General features: G+C 38.7%; 1 protein-coding gene across 1 annotated transcript in view; it reads left to right on the top strand.

Annotated features, from left to right (window-relative positions):
* CACNB1 (calcium voltage-gated channel auxiliary subunit beta 1) overlaps nt 1-23,626 on the top strand; it is a 53,810-nt gene extending 30,184 nt beyond the window's left edge. Inside the window, exons 4-14 of the mRNA XM_014069187.2 lie at nt 1,678-1,800; nt 2,567-2,703; nt 6,632-6,708; nt 7,393-7,553; nt 9,958-10,038; nt 11,607-11,665; nt 12,181-12,290; nt 14,319-14,470; nt 15,762-15,857; nt 16,650-16,835; nt 19,584-23,626. Of these exons, the coding sequence (XP_013924662.2) occupies nt 1,678-1,800; nt 2,567-2,703; nt 6,632-6,708; nt 7,393-7,553; nt 9,958-10,038; nt 11,607-11,665; nt 12,181-12,290; nt 14,319-14,470; nt 15,762-15,857; nt 16,650-16,835; nt 19,584-20,090 (1,689 nt within the window). The 3' untranslated portion in view covers nt 20,091-23,626. The remainder of the gene's footprint in view (nt 1-1,677; nt 1,801-2,566; nt 2,704-6,631; nt 6,709-7,392; nt 7,554-9,957; nt 10,039-11,606; nt 11,666-12,180; nt 12,291-14,318; nt 14,471-15,761; nt 15,858-16,649; nt 16,836-19,583) is intronic.
* Nucleotides 23,627-24,158: the final 532 nt, after the last annotated feature.

The following is a 24,158-nucleotide window of genomic DNA, read 5'->3' as shown; positions in this document are numbered from 1 at the left end:
TAAAAGATGAAATGTGGGTTGAAGAAAGTTTTGGTTGAAATATTAGAGAAGTGTTAAGCTATTGAAAATGTTTATACTTTTTTTTTTGTTGAAAGGGAAAGTTATTTTTTCCTGTTTTTCTTTCCTTTTTACATGTATTTCCCCCCTTTTTCTTTATTTCTTGTTTATATTTCCCTTGGTTTGTATTGTATTTTTTATCTTTGTATTTTAAACCAGTTAAAGTTATTATATACCATTTTGGAGAAGTGGTTATTGGAATCCAGTCTTTGAAATGTTAAAGAAACTAGAGATGGCCAAATAGTATCAATGCAAAATGTACCAGTACTTGCCTATATAGCTTCCCCAATCTGATGCCAGTCTTTCCAGCAGACTTCTGCTAGGGTCTTGCTCATGACAGCAGGTACTTGTATCCTTATTGTAAACCATGACATTTCTGAAAAGGAGGCTCCTTTTGGCTGAAGCCTTGTGATTTTGACAAATGCAATTAGCTAATGAAACCTCTCAGTCTCCCTCTGTTTCAGCTCTTGGCGGATCCTGTTGCTTCCTTCTTGCAATTAGGATGTCTAGAAGCATTTAGGCATCTGGGATCTGGTCCAGACTTCTTGCTGCCAGGATGAACCAAGAGGCAGAACTGAGTAGGAGTGGTTGGCACCCAGAACATTCCTAGCTTTCAAGCCAAAAGTTTCATCCTTTGCTTCTCTCAGCAGGTTTTGTAGCTCTTTGTTGACTACAGTTTCAGATTAACCCTGGGGCCCCCATAGGGGTCTGAAAACTCTTGGTATCAGGTGTGCTTTGTGCTAGTAATGATGGCATATTTTTTTATCTGATTCTTTTGCTAGTTGGCCTCTGGAATGAGGAGAGTTGAAGAGTTGTTTTTCATTTTTATGTAGCATCAAACTAATTAACAATATGAAAAAGCAGGTGCAAAACAATTACGTTTTAAAATGTGTAACGATATGTATAAACCCCACCCACCACACTTCAAAAGGATTATTAGCAGTCCTGTTAACACTTTGCCAAAGTTCACCAAATAACAAAACAAAAAGTGAGGGAAAATGTCTGAAAATGTATCTCATAATCAAAACAACTTCAAGAAAGTTGGGAAGGTTCCTAAAATGTTCTGTCCCATGGGTATTCCATACCAATATAGCTTATTATGCATTAGCTATTATGACAGCCAGCCAGATGTTTAGACTGGATTTGGCATTTTTATCTATCATCAAGTTCTTCCCAAGGGCCTGGGATAGGCAGACATTGTTTCATGGTGTTAGAGGTATCATTGTGGGATGTAAGCTATTACAAGTAAAGTTGTATTTTGCAATTTAAATCACTAAGTGATTTGATCAATGCCAATGGTGTATTTTCTGACTTTTCTCCAATTCTTTCTCTTCTACAGGTAGTCCTTGGTTTGCAACCATACTTGGGCTTGGAATTTCTATTGTTAAATTGGTACAGTCATTAATTGAGTCATCGTGTAACCAAGCCCAACTTTACAACCATTTTTATAGTGGTAAATCACTACTGTTAGTAAACAAATCATATGGTTGTTGTGCAAATCTAACTTTTCCAATTTGCCTTTTTTGGGCCAGAAACTGGCTGTGAAGATTGCGAGTTGGATGCTGTAACCAGTCATAAATAGGCTTCTCCATCAAAGTATTTTTGCTTGTTGTTTTGTAGACCAAGCCAGTAGCATTTGCTGTGAGGACAAATGTGGGCTATAATCCTTCTCCCAATGATGATGTGCCAGTCCAAGGCATGTCTATTTGTTTTGAACCCAAAGACTTCCTTCATATCAAAGAGGTAAGACATCCAGATGAGGCCGTGGAAACAATCTGATGGGGAAATGTAAGAGCTCACCCTAGTCCCCAAGGGTTATAAAATGTTTCTTAACCAAGGGAACTGTTACTACTAGTCCTATCTAAGGTAGTAATAATCTGGGTGGGGCATGACTCCCATCCTTAAATCAGAAAATAGAAAAAGAGAGTGAAGTGAAGCAGAGGCATCAGTCTCCCATATAGCATACTAAGGCAAAGAGAAGATTATTTGGCAGAGCTTCTTGTACATGGGACTAAAAAAAATTACAAGGGGTTTGACATATTAAACATAACCAATGTATCTTTTCCACTTCCTCCCTCCTTTTCACTATTTGAAAATATTTTTCATCTGGGCTTATATAAAATTGCTCCCACAATGAGAAATGCTGCTTTAACCCCATTAGCTCTCATTTTATAGTTACCAGTATAATTAATAGTATTAATGTATTTTTTATGTTCTTAAAACTTATGGTACTTGATCAATACAGAAAGAGACTTCTGTAAACACACACACACACACACACACACACACACACAGACAATAACCTTGTTGAATAAAGTAAGCATTTGGTTTTTAGCTAAGGGGAGACCCAGAGTGATTACCGGTAGTGGGATTTATGATATGAAAACTTGAAAACCATTAGTATTTATCAATAGGTAACAAACAGCAACTCAGAATGGTTCTCCTCTCTCTTTTCCACCTTATAAATTTTATGTGTTTTATATATTTGTTTTTGTCTTCTCTGCTTCAGAAATATAACAATGATTGGTGGATCGGACGTCTGGTCAAAGAGGGTTGTGAAGTGGGCTTCATCCCAAGCCCAGTCAAACTAGAGAACATGAGGATGCAACAGGAATTGAAGATGAGACAACATCGGCTCAGTTCCAGGTGAGATAGAATGAGGAAAAGGAGGAATTACCCTGCAACTCAGTGCTCTGATAGTTGATTTTAAAAGTTTTGTTTTTAGAAAAGCTGAATGCTTGGTGTTTTATCAGACCAACCAAGAGTAACTGAGTCTAACGGGCACACATAAAATCCAGGAAAGCCATTCATGAGTTGAATGCTCAAGTCCTCAGGACAGAATTAAGTAGGCAACACTGTTGCAGCCCCTCATGAGAGGCAAGGTTGTCTCTTTGTGCATAGCCTAGATCAGTGTTTTTCAACCTTTTTTGTGCAAAGGCACACTTTTTTCATGAAAAAAATCACGAGGCACACCACCATTAGAAAATGTTAAAAAAAATTAACTCTGTGCCTATATTGACTATATATAAAGTAATTCTCCCACGGCACACCTTACACTATGTCACGGCACACTAGTGTGCCGCGGCACAGTGGTTGAAAAACACTGGTCTAGATGACCAGCATTGTGCCTGTACCCTCTCTGCTATATGTGTCCTTGGATCAGGAGGAGGCGTGTACTCCACCCCAGAGGTGGGTTCCTGCCGGTTTGGACCAGTTTGGTTGAATAGGCAATAACTCGGCCTGCCACGCCCCCGAACCGGTTCTTGAGGCGGCGGCACTATCTTTATTTTTGGTTCTGCGCATGCACAGAACAATCTAAATTGCAAAAATTTAATTTGTTTCCCCTTTTATAACATTGTGCACATGCGCAAAGCTTTTTAGGTGCAAATGTGCACACCTGCCGAACCGGCAGTGATTGCACGCTGAACCAGGAGTAATTCTGGCAGTAACCCACCCCTGCTCCACCCCCTTCTCATTGGTAAGGGTTACTAGCTGCTTCCAGTCCTCACCTGGAGCTTCCTGACCAACTTGCTGCAACTGTGGCTTGGCTTGCTCAGCTAGCCTATCACATATCTGATTGACATAGCTGAGGCTGCTCCATTAGGCTAGCATTTTCCGAGCCCCAATCCTAACACTCAGCTAACACTCAGCTCTGAGCTTTCCTCTGCCGACTCAAACTCACTCTCCTCCTCTAAACTCACATCAAGAGAGAACTCCGGGGTTCGATCCAGACATTCAGAATTCTAAAATGGAATAATTTTTTCAAGGTATTAAGGTTGGGAATTTTACTAGTGTTTTTCTACCTATTCTATTACCTGCTTCTAATCGTGTGGGAAAGCACGAGATTGGAAGGGTACTTGGTTTAGCTTAATACAGAGGTGATTTTTATCATTATAACTGCAGATTATATACACACGCATGTGAATTCAGAATTGGGGTTAAAAAATAGCAATGAGATAAGGCCGAGACAATCTTAGTTAATTTATCATATTATTTACTCTTGCAGGTGAGTATGAGCTACTTGAACTTTTAGATTTTTCCATCTGTAGACAAGACTAATTTCAAATCGCCTGACAAAGGTTTTGGAGAACAAAGTATTACAGATGCCACAGTCAGACACATGTCATGTATCAGTGTTTTTCAAACTTGACAATTTTAAGGTGTGTGCACTTGAACTTCCAGAATTCCTTAGGCACATCCATACATTTTGTCGGATCCAACCTGGTTCGGTCACGAGGACCAGAGATTTAGTCTTCCAAGCTTTCAGACTTGTGCTGGAACTCATCCTCAGGGGGCTCCTCTCTCACCACAATGTGTGTGACATCTTCTGTGTGAGAGACGTTGCTTGAGGATGGGCTCCAGTATGGGTCTGAAAGCTCAGAAGACTAAACCTCTGGTCCTGCTGACTGACCCATATTGGATCCTGCAACATTAACCTGGGACACCTATATTTGCTTCCGCACATGTTAAAGTTGTTAGGTTTGTAAAACTGCGATAGAGAGATTTGTTTGAGGATTAGTTGAGCAGATATATAGAAACAAATGTGAAAGGTGACCTTACAATAGTTGACCTTTGAAGAATTTAGTTATTTTATTGTTCCTGAAAATCAGGATACTGTAAAAAGTTTTAATGAAGTAAAAAGAGGGGAAAATATACATTATTCATGAATGTGGTAGTAATTTATTTAGCAAATGTCTATATTGCCCACCTCACCAAGTGACTATGGGCAAGTTATATATGCACTGAAATCATAGCACAAGACCTATTACTCCAACAACACCAACCCATCATATAAACATGAAATTATTCATATGATGTCATTTGTGTCAATTTATATAATTTGGATAACTGCATAATTGAACAAATGATGTAAATATTTTTGAACAATCAATTTTAACAAAATAGAAATGAAGAATACAGTGGAAAAGAAAACTACTGAGGGCAGGAAAGAGGCTACACTACCTTTGTTTTGGCCATAAAAAAGTCCCATTTAGCTATCTACTAAGGTGGACAAGCAAATATTCTGCATCAACCCAGACATCTAGGTTTCCCTTTAAATGGCCTCCCATGTCCTAGTGGCAGGTTGACCCAGGATGTTGGAGAGTAACTGAGGAAAATTTCTCTGAAATAAATTTCTTTAAATCATATTTAAAAATCTACATTGACACATACAGTTTAAAGAAAAAGATAATTTATATAATCTTAGAACAGGGTAAAAAAAGGAATTGGATCATCTCTGAGTAGCAGCTGCAAAACTCCCCCCAAAAAGGAAATGCTTTTTAAATTTTTTTTTCAATAATGGCATTTTTAGGGAGGGATCAAAAGAGGCAAGAGAGCAATCAAGACAGTGGAGTCAAATTCACCTTTTTTTAGAAGCATGCAAGATCAATGTATGCACAAAAGGACAAAATTGTGCTCGTCTAACTGCCTTGTTGCCCCCCCCCCTTTTGTTAAATCTCTTCTCTTCTGGGCATCACTGATAACCAATATCATCTGAGGGGTAAATCTCATTAAATATAGTATTCTTATGAGATTTCCTCATTCTCAAATGAAATTAAACAAGATCTTGCAGCTGAGTCTGCTAAAATCTCATTTGTGGGGCCATCTTTGAAAAATTGTTTCATTACCCATGTCATTATGCAAAACTGTATAGTAGCACCTGGTGCCTGCAAATGTTGTCAATCACTATTTTAGAGTACAAGGTTGGTGTCAATTTCATCTTTCCTTCTACCATCAAGTATTTCAGGAAACTGCATCTAAAATGAAACTGAAATAAAATTGTCATGCACCTCGCACCTCATTAATCTTTAGCCTCATTAACCTTCATTGTACATTGTGGATCTTAAAATCCCTTGGACATTCATTCAACCATTCTTTGGCTGCCCATGATATGTGCTGTAATTCTGCCCGTCTCACAACCAAAGTTAAAACAGTAAAAATATCCAGCAACCATAACACAACTTGAGAGACACTGCAGAATCTTTCACGTGATCTAACCCCTTTCTTAAATATATACAAAAGATAATATCTCCTTACAATGTGTATAAAAGCAGCTTACATTAATTTCAAATTGATTTAATTCTCATGACTCCTAATAGTTTAATTAGTGGGTTCATTTTCCTGCAAGTCCTTTTTGTAATGAAGAATTTTTAGCAATCTGCAAACTTTAATGATTAGGGCAGCAACTTTCTTGGAAGCTTAATATGGTTACCAAATGTTTTATATGTATACTCAAAATATGCCTTAAATTTCGTAAAAATATTATCATTTATTAGATTTAGAGAGCCACTTAACTTCAGAATATACTTAAAAGACAGAAACCTGATGAACTTGTGTTGCAAGTAGTAGTTTTCTAAGGGAAGCTTATCAGGTGATATAAATAGCCAATTAAGTAATGTTATCCTGCAGCAATGTATTTCCAAAAATTTAACTGAATGAAGAAGTTAATTTTTTACTGAGAAAAGTTGCCAAGCTTGGATCTTATGGTGATTCTCCTATGCCACAGCTGATTTTTCCAAAATCTTGCCTTTCCATATCTTATTTTAATAGTTTGTTTTTGTTTTTGCTCTTGTAGTAAATCAGGAGACAACTCCACTTCCAGCCTGGGAGATGTGGTGACAGGTCCCCGGAGACCCACCCCACCTGCTAGTGGTAAGGCCTCTCCTTCCCAGACACAATGGCTCTCACTGTTTTTCTACTTTTATCCTAGCTGAAGAATCCTGCATCTCTTCTTACTGAGAATGAGAAAAGTCTGAAGCATCAGGATGACCCGACTCTTTATGGGTGAATTCAGGCATTCAGCAAAATGAGATTCCATGGGTATTCTATATTCAAATATTCCCCACATTTATCTCTCTCCTTCTGCCCAAAAGCTTTTATGCTAGTCAATAACATACATTTCAAATATATTCTAGCCCATCCTACTTTCTAGGATGCTAGGTATTCTTTTTCTCTCTATTAACAATAAAAAAATTGCATTTGCAAGTAACAAAAAATTGCAATTGCCCTTGCCTTGTCTGAAATAGTATAGGTCGCCCTGCCTCTTCAGGACTTCCTCCCTATAAGTCATTGCTTATGAACAGACCCTGTCTGTGTTTAAGCCACTGTCAGGGGACAACATATTATGGAAGCTGGAATTTCTACCCCATTTTCTCTTCCTTGCATTCTCTAGATTATTTTATTTTACTTTATTTTGTCTTTCCTTTTCATTTATTTTACCTTCTACTATTTTTCAGTTTTTCTCAGTTTTGTTATTGTTCTTTGGTGCCTTTTTTCTTTCTCTCTTCCCCCGCCCCTCCCAACCTCTCATACCTTTTCACCTCATCCTTGTCCCAGGTACCTTGGAACTGACTAATTTAGCTTATGACCCAGATGCCCTTGATTTAGAGGAGGAGGAAGAGGCAGGAGTCGACGAGAGCCAGCGCACCCCTAAAACTAGCGTTAGCAGTGTCACCACACCTCCCTCTACCACCAAGCGCATCCCCTTCTTTAAGAAGGTAATGGTGCCTCTCTTTACTTGCACCTGCTTGCTATGTCCTGATAAGATGCCTGCCTGTGTGTATAGGCTGTTTTTGTCAAGGTCAAGTCCTTGTGCGACTAGGATAGAGGTGACCAAAGCATGTCGGGGAGCTTATCTTGTCACTGATTATCCACTGGCAATACTGAGCAAAAGTTAAAGGAATGAATATGGTGATGGCTTTCAAACAGTAAGTCAAACATATTAAATGCACAATCTCTTGGACAGCAAAAAAGCAGAGGTTCTGTTCATAACATTTGAAACATGTGAATATATGTCTTGTAAGAATGATATGTTCCTATTTTTCATGTGTATGAGCTAAAAAATGCATTGGCAGCTAGTTCATACTCATGCGTGGACCATATTGCAAGATGGATCTAACAGATTATGTGTCCTTTAACCTGTCCCCCACCCCTGCTTTATATATCATGAGAATAAAATAATCGAAGGATGAGAAAGGAATATTTCAGTCATCCAATTATTTTCTCAGTCATCCCCTCCCCCCGTATAAATCCTTGAAAATGGAAAACTCAAAATTCCAACCATTTTCTCACTATGCAAATGACATGTCCCATTCACTCTTCCCTAAGATGATGGGCTTTCCCTGTGCTGATTATAGGAATAGAACATATTCTCCATTTGCTCACCCAAGGAAAATTCCATCAATAGAACATTCTAATAGCAAATGGGTGAAATAATTCTGCAGTTCCCTGTAACATAGATATGGGATTAAGGCATCATGTTGGTCATAACCATTCCATAATAAGCATGAATATGGAATTTCTAATACTTTTTCCTCTCCAGATAAAGAGAAACATTGTAGCACTGAATGTGGTGATGGTCTTGAGCACATTCAGCACTATGAATGTTATTTTTCTCTGGAGAGGAAAAGCTATTGGAGTATTCCATATTCATGAATATTCTGTTCTATACATTCTGTTCTATACACTGAATATTCTGTACAGTTCTACACAAATATTCTCTTCTTTTGATACCTCTGAATATGAAATGTGCCTATTCAGAGCCTTCCTTAGAAAGAGGGGAAGAAAATAACCTGGAGCCTAATTGTTAAACCAATTCAAGATACAGGTTGGCAAGTATTGGAAGACTAAATTGCATGTCACATTAATAGCCAAATGATAGTTTGCTATGAAGAAGAGTAAAGGGGGTGCTTAGCTGTCTCTACTAGCTGCCTTTCTCCAGAAATATCTTTCAAAGTTTTTCAGATGGAAGTATAAATAGTTTGAGAAAGCACCTCCTTGGCAATTTTGGAAGATTGAGTTGCATGTATGACAAACCTTATCCTGCATCTTTGCCCCTATATCAGCTATTTCGCCTTACAGATGATGATGATAATCTTATCGCATTGTCGGACTTGAAGTTTAACTTCTAGTTTGTGTGGGTTCTGGAACTGGAGGGAGAGGGATAAAGTTTTTCTTTGCCTTAAGGAGCAAAAGGACTCCTCCATTGCTCTTTAGTACCATGGACTGCCATGAGCAGGAAGAATAAGGAGAAGAGAGATCAAACTGGACGCTTGATGGAAGGTTTTTCCCCACACCACTAGTGGGTACAAGGATAAATTTACTGATACTGAAAAACAGCCAGTATCCTGTTTTTCTTGGCCCTAGTTTTTTTCTCCCTTTCCTTCCTGTGCCTACCTTTGCTTCTGCAAGTGTGAGCTGTCAGTAACACGCATGCCCTGTTTGTTTTTTCTCTTGCCTGTCCCTTCTCCCATTCCCATATTCCTATCCCCACCCCAACCATTAATGGCGATCACTGGACATAGCCAAGCAGAAGCAAAAATCGGTAAGTAAGCTTATAAAATATCACATCAGGTGAAGGTTTCCCAGAAATTTAATTACTTCGATTCTGGGCTCAGTTGTTGTCATAAATCAAGGACCACTTGTAATGCACAACATCAAGTGGTCTTTGGACCCAAGGACCTTCTGTTATGTCCACCACCTATTTTTTGAATAGGAGCTGCCAGTCCCAAATTGCACACTGTTTCTGTTCTGCTATCATCCAGGACAAGCAATGGAAAGTCCTCAGGACTTGGTGGCCATTGAACCCAGAACTACTTGCTAGGGTTGAGTTGAAGCCCATTTTTCCTCATCCAGATTTCAAGAGCCTCCAGATACCAAGAACCTCCATATCATTATTGAGTTGGCCAAGGGTAGAGATATAAAGCTATGGGCATACTGATAATACATTATGCCACGCCACCAGATTACTTCATTCAGCAGCTTCATGTAGATGTTAAACTGAATGGAGAGAGTGCCAAGCTCTTGGGATCCCCACAAAGTAGAGATTGATATTGTGAGAATCTGAAAGCATGAGTTAATAATCAAGAGCAAACCTAATATTTTATTCTTCTTTGTCCTCAGACAGAGCATGTGCCACCATATGATGTAGTTCCTTCTATGCGGCCAATCATTCTTGTAGGCCCGTCTTTGAAAGGATATGAGGTGAGGCATAGAGCATGTGAGGTGCAGAGTGGGATTAATGGTGATGTGGGGAAAATAATATGGAGGAGTTGGGTTACTTTACCAGGAAGCTGGAAACATTTCCAAAGGGCCAACATACATCTTTTTCATCTGCCAATTCATTGTTCAAATTTTAGATACATCTCCTGAAACCATTGAATAGTATGTAGCTTTTACAAGTTTTGGTGCAGTCTGTAGAGCAGCGCCAAAAGTTTAATTTTAATGTTTAATTTATAACAGAACTGGGAAATCATTAGATATAATCTTTAAACGAAGTGAAATCAAATGTGCTCCCAATCCAATTTTTGCTCATTTTTTGACTTATGGTTTCATGTGGAACATCAAATGCTGAATACAATCTTAACTCCTAAAAAAGTCACTCTAATCCAACTTCCTTCCATGCATTTGAGTGAGAGCTGATGCCTCATCTTAATGTAGCTCATCTCAACTTTGCTCCCCTTTTGACCCACGATTCTATAAATGATTTTCCCATTCTTCCCACTGGCTCGCTACACTATTTTCCAGAATAAATGGTTGGGAAGTAGAACACTATTGAACCTTGAAATCTTCATTTAAAATAGAAAGATAAAAGATCTTTCAAAGTTGTCAATCAGATGTTAAGAATAGATTGTGAATGTTTCTATCAATTGTTTGCCCAAACACACTCATTTCCTTTCTGATATAATTGATTTTTCTGATCTTTACATTATCAATCTAAACTCACTTTTAGTGTTTTACACTTTCCTTTCCCCACAAAAATGTTAAGGAGAATTCTTATAACAATTAAAAAGCAGAAAACTAAATTGTAATACTTTTATTTAGATCAATAATTCTCTCTTCCTGTTTCTTGAGCAGAATCAATCAAAATAAAAAGTCAAATTATTACAGAGGAATGTTGGATTTTATTTTGTAATAATATTTTGCATGAATACAACTACAGTCTGGGTGTGTGTGCGTGTGTGTGTGTCTGTCTGTCAGTCATATATCATCCATCACATTTATAAATTGCCATTCCAAATACTTCGGGAAGCATTATGGCTCAGCTCTATATGAATGCAGTTGTACATGGTTATGCAAATCACACTTTGCTATATGAACCTATTACAGAATAATAGAATAATAGAGTTGGAAGGGACCTTGGAGGTCCTCTAGTCCATCCCCCTGCTCAGGCATGAAACCTCATACCATTTCAGATAAAGGTAGGTAAAGATTGTCCAATCTCTTCTTTAAATCTCCCAGGGTTGGAGCACCCACAACTTATGGAGGCAAGTTGTTCCAGTGATTAATAGTTTTAACTGTCAAGAAATTTATCCTTAATTTTAGGCCTAGTTTTTGAATCCATAAGGATATCCATTCATGCAGAGAACATAGACTGTATCAGTTGGCAATTAAACTGCAACATATCCAAGAGTTTTACATTCAAAGTCTACTGGACAATTTTTTATCAACTGCTGGCATAAAACTTTGCACCCATCTTACTTTGCAAATATACAAACTTTTGGATACTAACTTCTGTGTACCTCTTCTCCCCTTCCCTTTTATCTTCCTAGGTGACAGACATGATGCAGAAAGCCTTGTTTGATTTCTTGAAACGCCGATTTGATGGCAGGTATGAACAGAGCCTGGGGTGGGGGGGGAGAGAGGTATTGGGGGAAACCTGGAAATCTTATGGCCACATCTATGTGATTTCAGGAAAAAATCCAGGTAGAGGTTATAAGATATGGGAGGGTTGGTACAGAGTTTCTGCCTTCCAGAATTTCTACAAGTTTTCCTGCATTTTACTGACTACAAAACATTTTCCCTTCTTTCTTCCAGGAGCTGAAGGTTAGACATTTCTTTTTGAAATAAAAACTGAAAGAATATATATATATATATATATATATATATATATATATATATATATATATATATATATATTGTAGTTTGTTAAAAACTCCTTTCCTAATTAATGAAGAGAAACCAGTTTCAGTTTGGTTGGGCTGAAATTGTTAAACTTCCATTGGCAGACATTTAGATTTATTTTTCTGGTTCTAATGCCAGAAATACCATCTTAGTGATCTGATGGGAATACCTGGTGAATGAAGTTGGCTTCCTCAGCTATTCATCCCTCTGTGTCTTCTACAGAATATCCATCACACGTGTGACTGCTGATATCTCTTTGGCTAAGCGCTCAGTCCTCAACAATCCTAGCAAACACACCATCATTGAGCGCTCCAGTACCCGTTCAAGTCTGGGTAAGGCTAAGTTGAGATCCTGAAAGAAAACTTCAAATCTTTTTTCTTCTAAAAAAAATTCTCAGGATTGTTTTTTTTTTTTTTGTTGTTGTTGTTGTTGAAATCGTGGGAGGGAAGAGAAGGCAGTCAGTCACATTACACTAACATTTGCATGGTACCTAAGCCTTGTCTAACTCTAATCTGTATCAGTTGAGAATATCTTTTCCTGGATGCTACTTGATTTTTTAATTTTTTTTGTAGTGTTGTTTCTTTCTCCCCCTCTCCCTAACAGAACCCCTTTGACCCAATCCTTGAGCAGGGCATTGGGATGGTCTCTACAACAACATGAATTTATCTATATTCAGGAATGGAAGTGGGGCAACCTAAAATATGCAGAGCATGGACAATGGGGTGCATTTTAAATCACACACACTTCTGTGCATGAGGAAGAATGTTCCTTCTCAAACAACAATTGAAAAAGGAGAAAGCAGTTGGGTTTGTCAGCAGCCTTCTCTATTTTTAATCCCTCCCCGTGTTGTGACCTCATCAGACTTGTAGGCATCTTTTGCTGCTTCCCAATTACTTCGACTCACTCTTCTCTTTTTCCCCCCTCCTTCCCACAATTTTCCTTCCCTTGTTTCTGCGCATCCTCTTCCTTTCTGTGCTCCTGATACAGATGTCTTGGGTATGTAACCTTTAACTTCACAAGCTCTCCAGTGTTCCTTCCAAGTGCCAATTTAACTTGCTTAAGTTCAGCATGGGAGATATATTTAAGATAATGGGGCAGAGGGTGTTCAAAACCAGAACAATAAATACGTTTCACTCCTGCTAAAATGTTTAAAACATTTTTTTTTGGATTTTTAATTGTGTTTGGGAAGTGAAAAATGCAGAGTCATATCAGTCTCATTTTTCACTTTCATTCATTTCCTAAGATCTTAATAAACCAAATCCAAAAAAGAATGTGTCCCCCCACCCCACGTTCATGGCCATCATAAGGACAGCAACAATGCTTAATATTTTGGTTGCAGCTCTATATTTACTTGGGAGAAGACCAGTTAAATTCAGTGGGACATATCTGTGAGTAGTCTTAATGCTCTAACACTGTTAGAGAAATCACTTGGTTGTAAAAGGTTACAGATTCTATATTTAAATTTATTTATTTATCTATTTATTTATTTCCTGTCTTTGCCATTTCCAATTTTGGTACCCTGCAGGTTTGTAGACTTTGACTCCCAGAATTCTCACTAATGGTCATGCTGCCTGGAAAATTCTGGGAGTTCCATACAATTGGACTTAAATTGAAAACTTAAAAGAAAAAAATAAACAAAAACAGAAACATTTAAAACAAGATCACAATGGACTACAGGTAGCATTTCCACATGGTATTATTTCCCACATTACTGTCCTAACATGGCATGAACTCCACTAAAAATTACCCTAGAAGCGATGAGGAAGGACTAGATTCTTCCTATTAATGCCATGGGGAATATCTTCCTGGATCAGACTTTTTGAATCAAAACTTAGCTTTCTTATTTATGCTTCAAACTTGCTTCTTGTGGCTAGGAGCTACTTTACTTTTCCTCATTTGAGAAATGGCTTTAAATCAAACTGTCAGTGGATCAGACACTGTTGATCACTCAGAAGTGAAAATGATTAATGTTTGTCCTATAAAATAGGCAGATTTAATAAATGTATCCTTTTTTCAAAGGCAGCATCTTCCACAATCTCACAATAATGCGTGCTATAGCTGTGGTGCCTAAATATAATGGTGAAAATAGTGAGGTAATTATAACTGATTACATTTCATGCATTGAACAGATGCTACAAAAGGGAACAGTAAAGATATTCCCAAATCTGTTGCTTTCCTTTTGTTTGATATCATTTCTCAGAATTCCATAATTGGAATGTTCAGTTCTTCAGAAGCAAACAAGGTTGAGAAAAATTGTTTTAGAACTATCACAGGGCAGTTGAATCTTGCTGCTATTTTTTTCCCATGGCAGTGCTGACCTTGTCTTCTCCTTCTTTGCTGCTTGCTCTCTGCCTTGGCAGCTGAAGTGCAGAGCGAGATAGAGCGCATCTTTGAATTGGCTCGAACATTACAACTGGTTGCCTTGGATGCAGACACCATTAATCATCCAGCTCAACTCTCCAAGACCTCATTAGCACCTATTATTGTCTACATCAAGATATCTTCCCCAAAGGTGAACAAATTTCCTTTTTGTCAGCCTGATTCTACTAACAAATTACCTTCCACATGGTTTGGGAAAGAAAGGTGGGTGATCATAGAGGGACTTGGTGCCAAAAGAAATTAGAAAATTCTTATGTACTTCATGGGGCATGTGCAGGTGAGAATAGTGTATAGGAATGTTTAATCTCAGAAGGAGTGCATAAGTGATATATAAATACTTTTTACACAAACTTTTAATATCTTAAAAGTTTACTGGTTAGTGCTAAATTGTAGAGGAGAATGTGCAAGTTACATAGAAGCCAGAAATTGTGGAACTGAAACAGTGGTGCACTTATCTTGCAGTATTTTTCATTGACTGCCACTGTTCTCCATGATTTCAGGAAGGAATCTTTTCCAGTCCTTTTGGTATCAGGGATTGAATTTGTGAAAATTTGCATGAAAATCCTGTGTTGTCTCTAATGAATTACAGTACTTCTTTTGTTGATTTATTCCGGCAGAAGTTCTGTTCTTAAAGGGGAAGACGTTAAACAGCTTAGAAAATAAAAATATAATATTCCTCAGATGATCAGAAATGTGTAACCTTTTGTATGTTTCATAACCTTATTTTCTTACTTTTCATTAGTTATATTTTTTCCTTGTTGTTTGTTGACCAAAGAGTTTTCCAGTTTTCACCCCAGGCTATTTCTGTTTCATGTTTTCTCTTTTCAAAACTTGATCTTATTTTGAGCATAGCTTGCTTAAAATTGAGGGTGATCATGCATAAGTGGAATTACGCTCTGTTAAATGTAAAGACATCACATGGTTCATACAAATTCATGTGTAGCTTCTTTTGTTTGCTTCTTTTCAAAGCAACTGCACATAAGAAAATAACTTGTGACAAATTAGATCACTGGCCCAACTAATTCAGAAACTCTTCAGGCTCAAATGAGTTATTTAAGATGTCAAGAAGAGACACAATCATTTTTACATGAAATGCTAGGAAATGAAGACAGGATGCAGAAGGCAAAACATTGCTCTATTATCACTCCAATCTATCCACTCTAAATTGCTACTTCATCTCTACAATGTGAAATGTAATCTTCTTTCTGGGACTATTTACTCTGATGAATAAAGGCTCTGTGCTGAGGAGAATATCTCTTCTCTATAAATAAATATTCATACAATTGCAAGGGTTCCTTCAGGAGAAGGATGACAGCAAAAGTTCCTTGGAAATATCTTTCTTTCTTTTAATAATTGGTTTGTTCTTATCCTGTCTCCATTCTTTTGGGCCCTGACTTATCTTTCTCCCATTCTTTCTCCAACAGGTGCTGCAAAGGTTGGTGAAATCTAGAGGTAAATCCCAGGCCAAGCACTTGAATGTGCAAATGGTGGCATCAGACAAGTTGGCACAATGTCCCCCAGTAAGTTCTCACATTGGATGCAGCAGCCTAATGGTCAGGACTCCTTCAACTATTCTCTCCCTTCCTTTTATGTTTTCAATCCCAGTTACACCATGCAAATGAAGCATTTGGCTTTCTTCTTACCACCATCACTTTGCCCTGCCCTTATCTTTGTAGTACCAAACTTCACATTTCAGCCTCTGTTGTGATATTCCATTCCTTAGATAAGTTATTGATCTGTATCTGTGCCCATGCTTACAAAATAAGCCAAATAGGGAAGTTATTATGACTCTTCTGTGCTTAGTATCATGTGTAGCCTAGTCTTTTTTATTGGTGATTTCCAGTGATGATGGATTACAATTCCTAATATGCTTGGCCAGCATGTTCATACAGAGGAAGGGCTGACCAAAAACTATTTTACCACTAGTAAAAGACACCAATATATAGTTCCCCATTTCTCTGTTACAATGGTCATGGCACTAGAATAATTTTTCAATACAGTAATGGGATAGTATCCTTTATTGTATCTGAAGGATTTAAGTAAACTTAGGTGGTACATAAAGATCATGTTGTAGGTCTCCTCTTCAACTCTTTCCTGTCATCTCCCAAGGTTTACTCTCTGGAAATTGAAGAATATTGTGTTTTTAAACACCTACTACTGCAGCCCACTGACTTCTATTCATAAAATCTGTCTACTTCCTCCTTTGCTTACTGCTGCTCCTGATATTCCTTCCCATTTCCCACACCTACACCATCTCTCTATTTCTCTCATTGGACCAATTTACTGCTACTCTTCATCCTATTTTTCTGCAGGAAATGTTTGACATCATTCTGGATGAAAACCAATTGGAAGATGCTTGTGAACACCTGTCTGAGTACCTAGAAGCCTACTGGAAGGCCACCCATCCTCCTAGCAGTAATCCACCCAATCCATTGCTAACCCGCACCATGGCAACTGCTGCCTTGGCTGCGAGCCCTGCCCCTGTCTCCAACCTCCAGGTACAAGTGCTGACCTCCCTCAAGCGCAACCTGGGGTTCTGGGGTGGGAGGGGCAGCCTAGACGAGGGGCTGAGTGGAGCTATCCGGGTTGAAGAACATGAATTATAGCTTTCTGGAAAAACTGGGATGTTGCTCCAGAAAGAAGAATTAAGGGAGACCCATCAACAAGGCTCCCACTTGCCCTCAAAGGACTGTTAGTGATCGTTCTATGTTTCTTCTTCTGCTCTCTGCCTTACACTTCTCTGATGAATCTCTCTGCTAAGGATCCTTCCACCTTTTCAAAATTTACACTAATTTTGTTGAAAGGATGGCCTTGTGTGGTTTCCTATGTGTCTACATCTTCCCCTGCCTTTGTCTTAACAAGTATTACTTGCCAGGACACTGAGCTAAGAATGTTGGGTCTGATATTGCAGTTTATCTTAATCATGGTAAAATGGAGGGAAGATATTGCAGGTTATCTTTATCATGGTAAAATAGTATCATAGAAGCCATAAAGGCATTCATTTTCCTTCACTTTCTTGTCAAGCCATGCAGGAATTGACCAAGCTTTTTGCAAATGTATGTACATGAATGCAGAAGCTGGGTTACTATGCCACAAAGGTGCCCATGGTTGCCATTTTTTTCTGGATCAATTTGCACTACCATTCACCTCTTCTGCCATGCTTTGTTCCTATTGTATTCCTAAACAGAATATGAGAACGTAGAAAGGGCTGTACTCAAAAGGTTATTATTCTCCAATTTGGTACTCCTCAGATGTATTGGTATCAACTCAACTGAGTGAATTTTCAGTGCGCTGAAAATTCTCTGTGTTGAGCTTCAGCACATCTAGAATACACCAAGGTTGGGGAAGCTTCAGTGGAGTGAGATTATCTAAGAAAACCCACTACTACTGCCTTTCCAAATAATATACTGTCTAAAAACTTAATCATTGTTGCAACTTATCAAAACAATGTCCCTTCTAGCTTCCTAAGCAATTAGTAGACAAGGTAGCAACACTAATCTATCAGAATCAGCACCCCATTTTGTCAAAATCAGCACCTTCCACATCACATTATGCAATGTCTTATCTTTTTACTTTTACTAGGACCCTCATCTTTGCACCTAGTAAACTGGTATGAGGCTCATCTAATATGTTTCTTTCTTTAGTTAAAAATATGAATTTGCACCATGACTATAATATTTTTTCAGGAATGAAGGTAATCTGTTCCTATCATTCAGAAACTTGAGCTTTCCTTGTTTCAAATAGATGTTTGAGTATATGATGAAAGTGGTAAACATATTTATGAAGCTCATCCTTAAGTTGTTCCTTTCCCCAATTGGCCTCCCTTGCTTTTTTATGGGTCTGCATGATGAGACTCAATAGATTAATGATCTACTAATTATCTATATAAATGGCATTATGTCAGAACTTGACCGAAATCTAGATACAAGTGGTCCTCGACTTACATCAATTCATTTAGTGACCATTTGAAGTTACAACAGCATTGAAAAAAGTGACCTTTGACCATTTTTCACACTTACACCTGTTGCAGCCTCCCCATGGGTATGTGATCAAAATTCAGACACTTGGCAACTGCCTCATATTTATGATGGTTGCAGTGTCCAAGAGTCCCTTTTTTGACATTCTGGTGAGCAAAATCAATGGGGAAGTAGATTCATGAAACAACTGTGCTACTAACCGAACAACTGCAGTGAATCATTTAGCAACTGTGGCAAGAAAGGCCTAAAAATTGGGGAAAACTTACTTAACAATTGCCTCACTTAACAGAAATGTTGGGCTCAGTTGTGGTTGTAAGTTGAGGACTACCTGCAGAGCAATTTTGCTGTCAGTTTGATCTTGAGCTATATCTGCTGAAATCTTGCAGGTTATCAAACTGGATGGTAAGTCTTTCTAACATAGAAACAATAAAAAAGTCTCATTTTTCCCTAAATAACTATATGTGTGCGTGTGTGTATGTATGTACGTATGTATGTATGTATGTATGTATGTATATATGTATGCATGCATGCATGCATGTATGTACGTTTGTCACAAGGAGTGAAACATAGCCAAATCTGGAAGAAGGAGTGGTGGTGAGAAAAATCCAATTGGAGGGCCAGAAAATTCTCATTCCTGTTCTTGTTCACATTGATTCTGCAAAACCTGTCCAAAACTACATCTAAACAGCAATTTCTGACAACATGCCAGAACTAACATTCTTCTCTGAAGCTATTTCCCTTTTTCCTGGTGATGCCATTCAGGGAAGAATTTGGGGACAAAATTCTAGATCCTAGCTTGGAGAGCCAAAATACAGCATGGCATGTTTTCTGTTGAAGTAAGTGAAGTAATATACATTATTGCCTAAAAGTACACTTTACGCCATTAAGTCTGGACTTTATAATTAACCAGCAGCACTACTGTTCCAAATCTCTTTTCTGACACCCCTAATTTCTCAGTCCCTCAATTGTCCATCTTTATTTCTTTGCAAGTTTCTTTGGCATTAAGATGCATGAGGATTTTCTTGTTCAACTGCTTGGGGAGAAAGAAGAGGAAATGCTGCCAAAGGAAATGGTCTGTCTTGGCCTGGGGAGATAAAATGCTGACTGCTTTCTTAAATCTAGGATGATTCACAAGACTAGAGTTCAAGAATGTCTCATTCTAACCAGTTGGAGGATATTACCGCTGCTATGTGGTGGCTGCACTAACATTGTTTTATCTTTTTCTTCTGTTCGTTTGCATGGTGTGCGATATCTGCTTCTTTCAATCAGGGACCCTATTTGGTGCATGGGGAGGAGCCTCATGACCCCGAGCATCCTGGCCTCCACAGCTACACAGGGCAGCCAGTGGGGCATGGCCAGATCCGTTCAATGGTGCCTCCTTCTCACTTGGCTGCCCGAGGCCTTTCCCGACAAGACACCTTTGATTCAGAGATGCCGGGCAGTCGTGATTCTGCTTACACCGATCCAACGGATTCCTGCATGGACATTGAAACTGACCCTTATGAGGAGCCGGAGCTTCCTTGCCTGAGTCACCGCCAAGGCGCCTGGGAGGCTGAAGAACCTGAGCCTCATCACTTCCAAGGCCGCGGTCATCGTCCCCTCCAGTGCCAAGGCTCCCTGGAAGCCGAGGAGCCTGACCGACAAAACCATAATCGGTCTCTGCGTGGGCGGGGCAAAGGGAGGGAACGCTACTGCCAGGAAGAGGAAGAGGTGGAGGTTCTAGGTCATAACCAAAACAATATGGAAGACTGGGGGCGTGATGCTTATATCCGTTAAGGCCTCAAGGGTGGGTTTTTATCCACCTAGAGAGAAGCTTGTTTCCACTCAGACCTTTGGGTGTGGCAGCTGAGAGCCACTGAGGGCAGAGGCTGTTCCTAAAAGATTGGCCTTCAGCTCTACAGGAAGAGCTTGATGGCTGTAGTGTTTGCACCCCCAAAGCCACACCATTATTGACCAGGCCTGTAACTCAACATCCTTCCTTGTCTGGGGACTCCCTCCATCCCCCCTCTGCCATTTGTGCCAACAACTTCTTTAACATCCTCTCCCTGCCAGCAGCACTGCCTGGGCTTTCCCACAAGATCATGAAGAATCACACTGTCCTTAAATGCTTCTTTATACTTCAGGGCTGGAAGGGTGGGGACAGAGTCTCTGAGGACAGGGAGAAGATTGGTCTCCGCTGGTGCCTCAAATTACCCCAAATGTTGGGGGAATGGCTGGAGTGGACAGTGACTATAGACTGGATCTTCTAAAGTCCTTTGTTCCTGTCTCCAGCCAAAGCCAAACAGCTTCTTGAGGAAGATGGCTTCCTTTCCTCTTTCAATTCAAACTGTCATAGATCTCTTCCTGCTATCTTATGGTGCTGCAACCAGCCCACCACTGTGGGGGAAAGGGAGAAAAAGATAACTTTCAATTTTTCTCCCAAGATTTGTTCATTGCCAGATCTTTTCCAGTGCCTAGAAAAGAATTACAACACAAATCACCTTAAATCAGCCTTCTCCATTTTGGCAACCTCCAGGCCTGTTGCGATAACTGCATAATTCCCAGCCAGCACATCTGGAAGTTATCATGTTGGAGAAGGCTACCTTAAATACTTCAGCCCTCCAGTGCCTCTGCTCAGGGCCCTTCTGTTCGTATTTTGCATGCTGAACAGATTCTGATCATACAGAATGCATGCATGTACGTGTGGTATGTGCCATGTGCCTGGCAGAGAGAAAGTCTTTGACATCCCTGTAAATTGTTGTCTGGCTCTTAGTACTGATTTTGGAAAACTCTTTCTAGCATGTGTGATAGCCCGGCCTGAGGTATTAGGCAGATAAAAGGCAGGCCAGCTCTCTCACTCCCTAGAGCCCACAAGGAGGCAATGCTAGCTTTCTCCTTTGCCTTTGTTGCAGGAAATGCCTTCTTTTGTGGAAAGCCTGCCTGTTGACCCATCCTGCTATTGCTTCTTTCTTCCTGAGGATTTTTTTTTCCTTGTAGAACTTGGGAAACTAGCTTGTCTTCCTCTTCTGATAATGTGCTAGATAAGTTTAAACAAACATAGGCCTCCATGAGAGAAAACAGAAATAAGAGGAATTGGGATAGGTCAAGTTGGAGTCCTAATCTGTTACTATTAATTACTCATGTGCAGGTCCAGAAACATACTGGATCTAGGGGAAGTCCAGCGATGATCATCAAGGCAAAACATGTTAACTATATCCATAGTGGGAAATTTGTAGCTGCTTGCTCATACCATTATCAGTTACGCTGTGATAGACTCTCTCTTACCCAGACCAATGTTTAAAGAATGTAAATTTTTGGGTCCAAACTACTTCCTGCCTCTAGTCCCCAGGATCTTCCTTTAAAAGGATTTTAACAGGTAAGAATTGTGACTTCATGGACAGATCCATGTGGTTTACTTGGCAACAATATAGAGGTAATTTATTATTGTTGCCCTCTAAGTAGTTTTAATCAACTTTGCTTAACTTTTCTTGAAATCAGCTAGATTCTGTACTTACTTACACTTAAAAGGATTGATCTTTACTAAGATTTATTATCGTGGCATGGAACTGTAAGTAACCATTGTTATTTCTAAATAACACAGGGATCTCAGGAGTTTCCCTTCCCTCCCCTATAGATATTTCAGGCTTCTATGTGAGCTTAGAAAAAAAAAGGCTCCACTGCTTTAAGTGTCATGTTAATTTTGAATGAATAGATTCATCAAGACTTGGATGGAAGCCTGAAAAAAGGGAGACTGATGTATAGTGGAGAAGTGCTGTGCTTACTCTCTTGTGAGTACTGAAGCATTTGCATATCATTTCTGAAGACTACTCTGCCTTTGATTATAAATTATATGCCCCAGGCTCTGTTAGAATAGTGTTTATAGAAATATTAAAGAAAAGAAGATACCGGAAACTTGGTTGTATTTGGAGGAAGAAATAATAAAAAATGGGCTGACATCAGATCCTTGGATTTGGGCAACCTTTTTCAATATGGTGCCAAAGGCTAAGGATTCAGGGAGTCATAGCTCAAGATAGCTGAAAGTCTCCAAGTCAAAAAGGACTGGCATCTTTCTTTGCTAAAGCTGGTAAGATTTTGGCATATTCAACTAGTAGGAAAAAGGGAGGACATTGTGGCATATAAATCCAGCCTACCTTACTCTACCAAGAAAGTATAAGGAATTGAAATGAAACATAAGAATAACTGTTAACCAGAAACAAAGGTTGGCAAAATGAGGCACATTTTTTTTTATTTATGACATCTTGCAATGATTGGGGGTGGCTGATCCTGATAGGATTTGACCTCATGGTTAGTGGCAGAATGATTGATTTTTGGTCCTTTTTGCTGTAGGGAAAAGGAAAGAAAACAGATAATCTCCCCAGAATTTTGCTATTGGTTTGATCCAGTTATGTAATTCTTCCCTACCTACGCTTGAAACTGAAGTTCTCTTTGGTTTATTGGTATCTGATTCCTTATTTTAAGCTGCTCCCTCTTATTCCAGAGCTTTGCACACCCACAGCACTTTAATGGATAATCTTTCTATTAGACACCACCATATATTGCTTTAATTTTTCTGCTCTGAGAACTTCAACTTCAGCAGTCCCAGACTTCTTGTGTCAATTGATTAAATGACATTAGAGATAGGAATAGGCTATTTTGATTCCTGTTAAATCCAAATTAGTTTTAGGTTTTCCCTTCTTGCCATGCCTACAAAATTCTGAATATGAAAGACAATAGAAGATCTATTACTCTATCTATATGTTCAAGTTTGTTCTGGGATGGATTTAAATTTTTTCTGCTGCTTCAGTGGAGATAAAAAGTTGCAGATTCATAAACTCTCTACCAACAAGTTAACTGTTTAGCTGAGTTTGTTTCTTTGCAATAGACAAAAGGATTACAAATAGGATTTGAACAAGAAGAATATATCAAATTATTAGATTATTTTAAGAGAGTGTATTTTATATTATTTATTGTACCTTGAGATAAAATTATTTGGCCAAATTTTTAATGAATGATTTCACCAAAAGATTTACAAACAGGAGTTTCTGGGGTGAAAAGGGGGTAGCTGTGGAGATATTTTTAAGAATATGATATTGAACTTTCAAATAATTAAGATTGATCATCTTCATCCCCAACCTATTTGTACCTCTTGGTTTTAGACTCCTCTTTGGGTTGTTTTGTTGCTTAATTTGAGTGGGGAGCAAAAGAGAAAGGTTATTATCAATAGAATAGAAATTTTATTTCATTTTTGCCTCATCATTATACAACTGGTTCTTCAATGCTTCAATAATCCAAACCCATCATTATCATGGGAATAAAACTATTTTCTAAAATGCTATCTCTGAAGTGTTTATTGTGTTCAGTGAAGAACAATGAAAAATACCATATCCCCAAATCATAAATATTAAAAGGAGAAATACTGAGATGCTGTTGCGTGCAATTGCATAAAAAGTAACCCTTGCAAAAAACTTGGATCTAAAAATGTGGAAACTTGGATATAACTAGAAACCCAAAGCTTCTATAAGCCAGATAGATTCATTTGTAATAAGAATCTGTCCTCTGAATTCTAGTCTTTGGGAACCTCGCGAACAAGGTGGGTACACACATTCTACCCAAAACATGAGAGGCAAAGCAGTGCTGTGAAAAGAGACCATTTAAAACAATGGCCTCTTCCAGGGAGCTACTTTAACCTGCTTTCTTCTACTAAAACAAAAGTAGGTCAATATACAATAATCTACTCTGTCTTGGCAGCTGATTTCTGTTATCATTCAGTAAAGAGGTCAGAAGATGATACCCTTACTGTGCAGCATATTAGTGCATTGCAGGGGTCCCACTTCCACATGCTAATTGGGAAAAGCATCCACTTAA

Source organism: Thamnophis sirtalis, unplaced genomic scaffold (assembly GCF_051295495.1).
Source record: "Thamnophis sirtalis isolate CommonGarterSnake01/CBP01778 unplaced genomic scaffold, rThaSir2_p1.2 scaffold_4, whole genome shotgun sequence".
Lineage (NCBI taxonomy): Eukaryota > Metazoa > Chordata > Lepidosauria > Squamata > Natricidae > Thamnophis > Thamnophis sirtalis.
The sequence above is the reverse complement of the archived record's forward strand: the minus strand, read 5'-3'. Positions and strand labels throughout refer to the sequence as shown.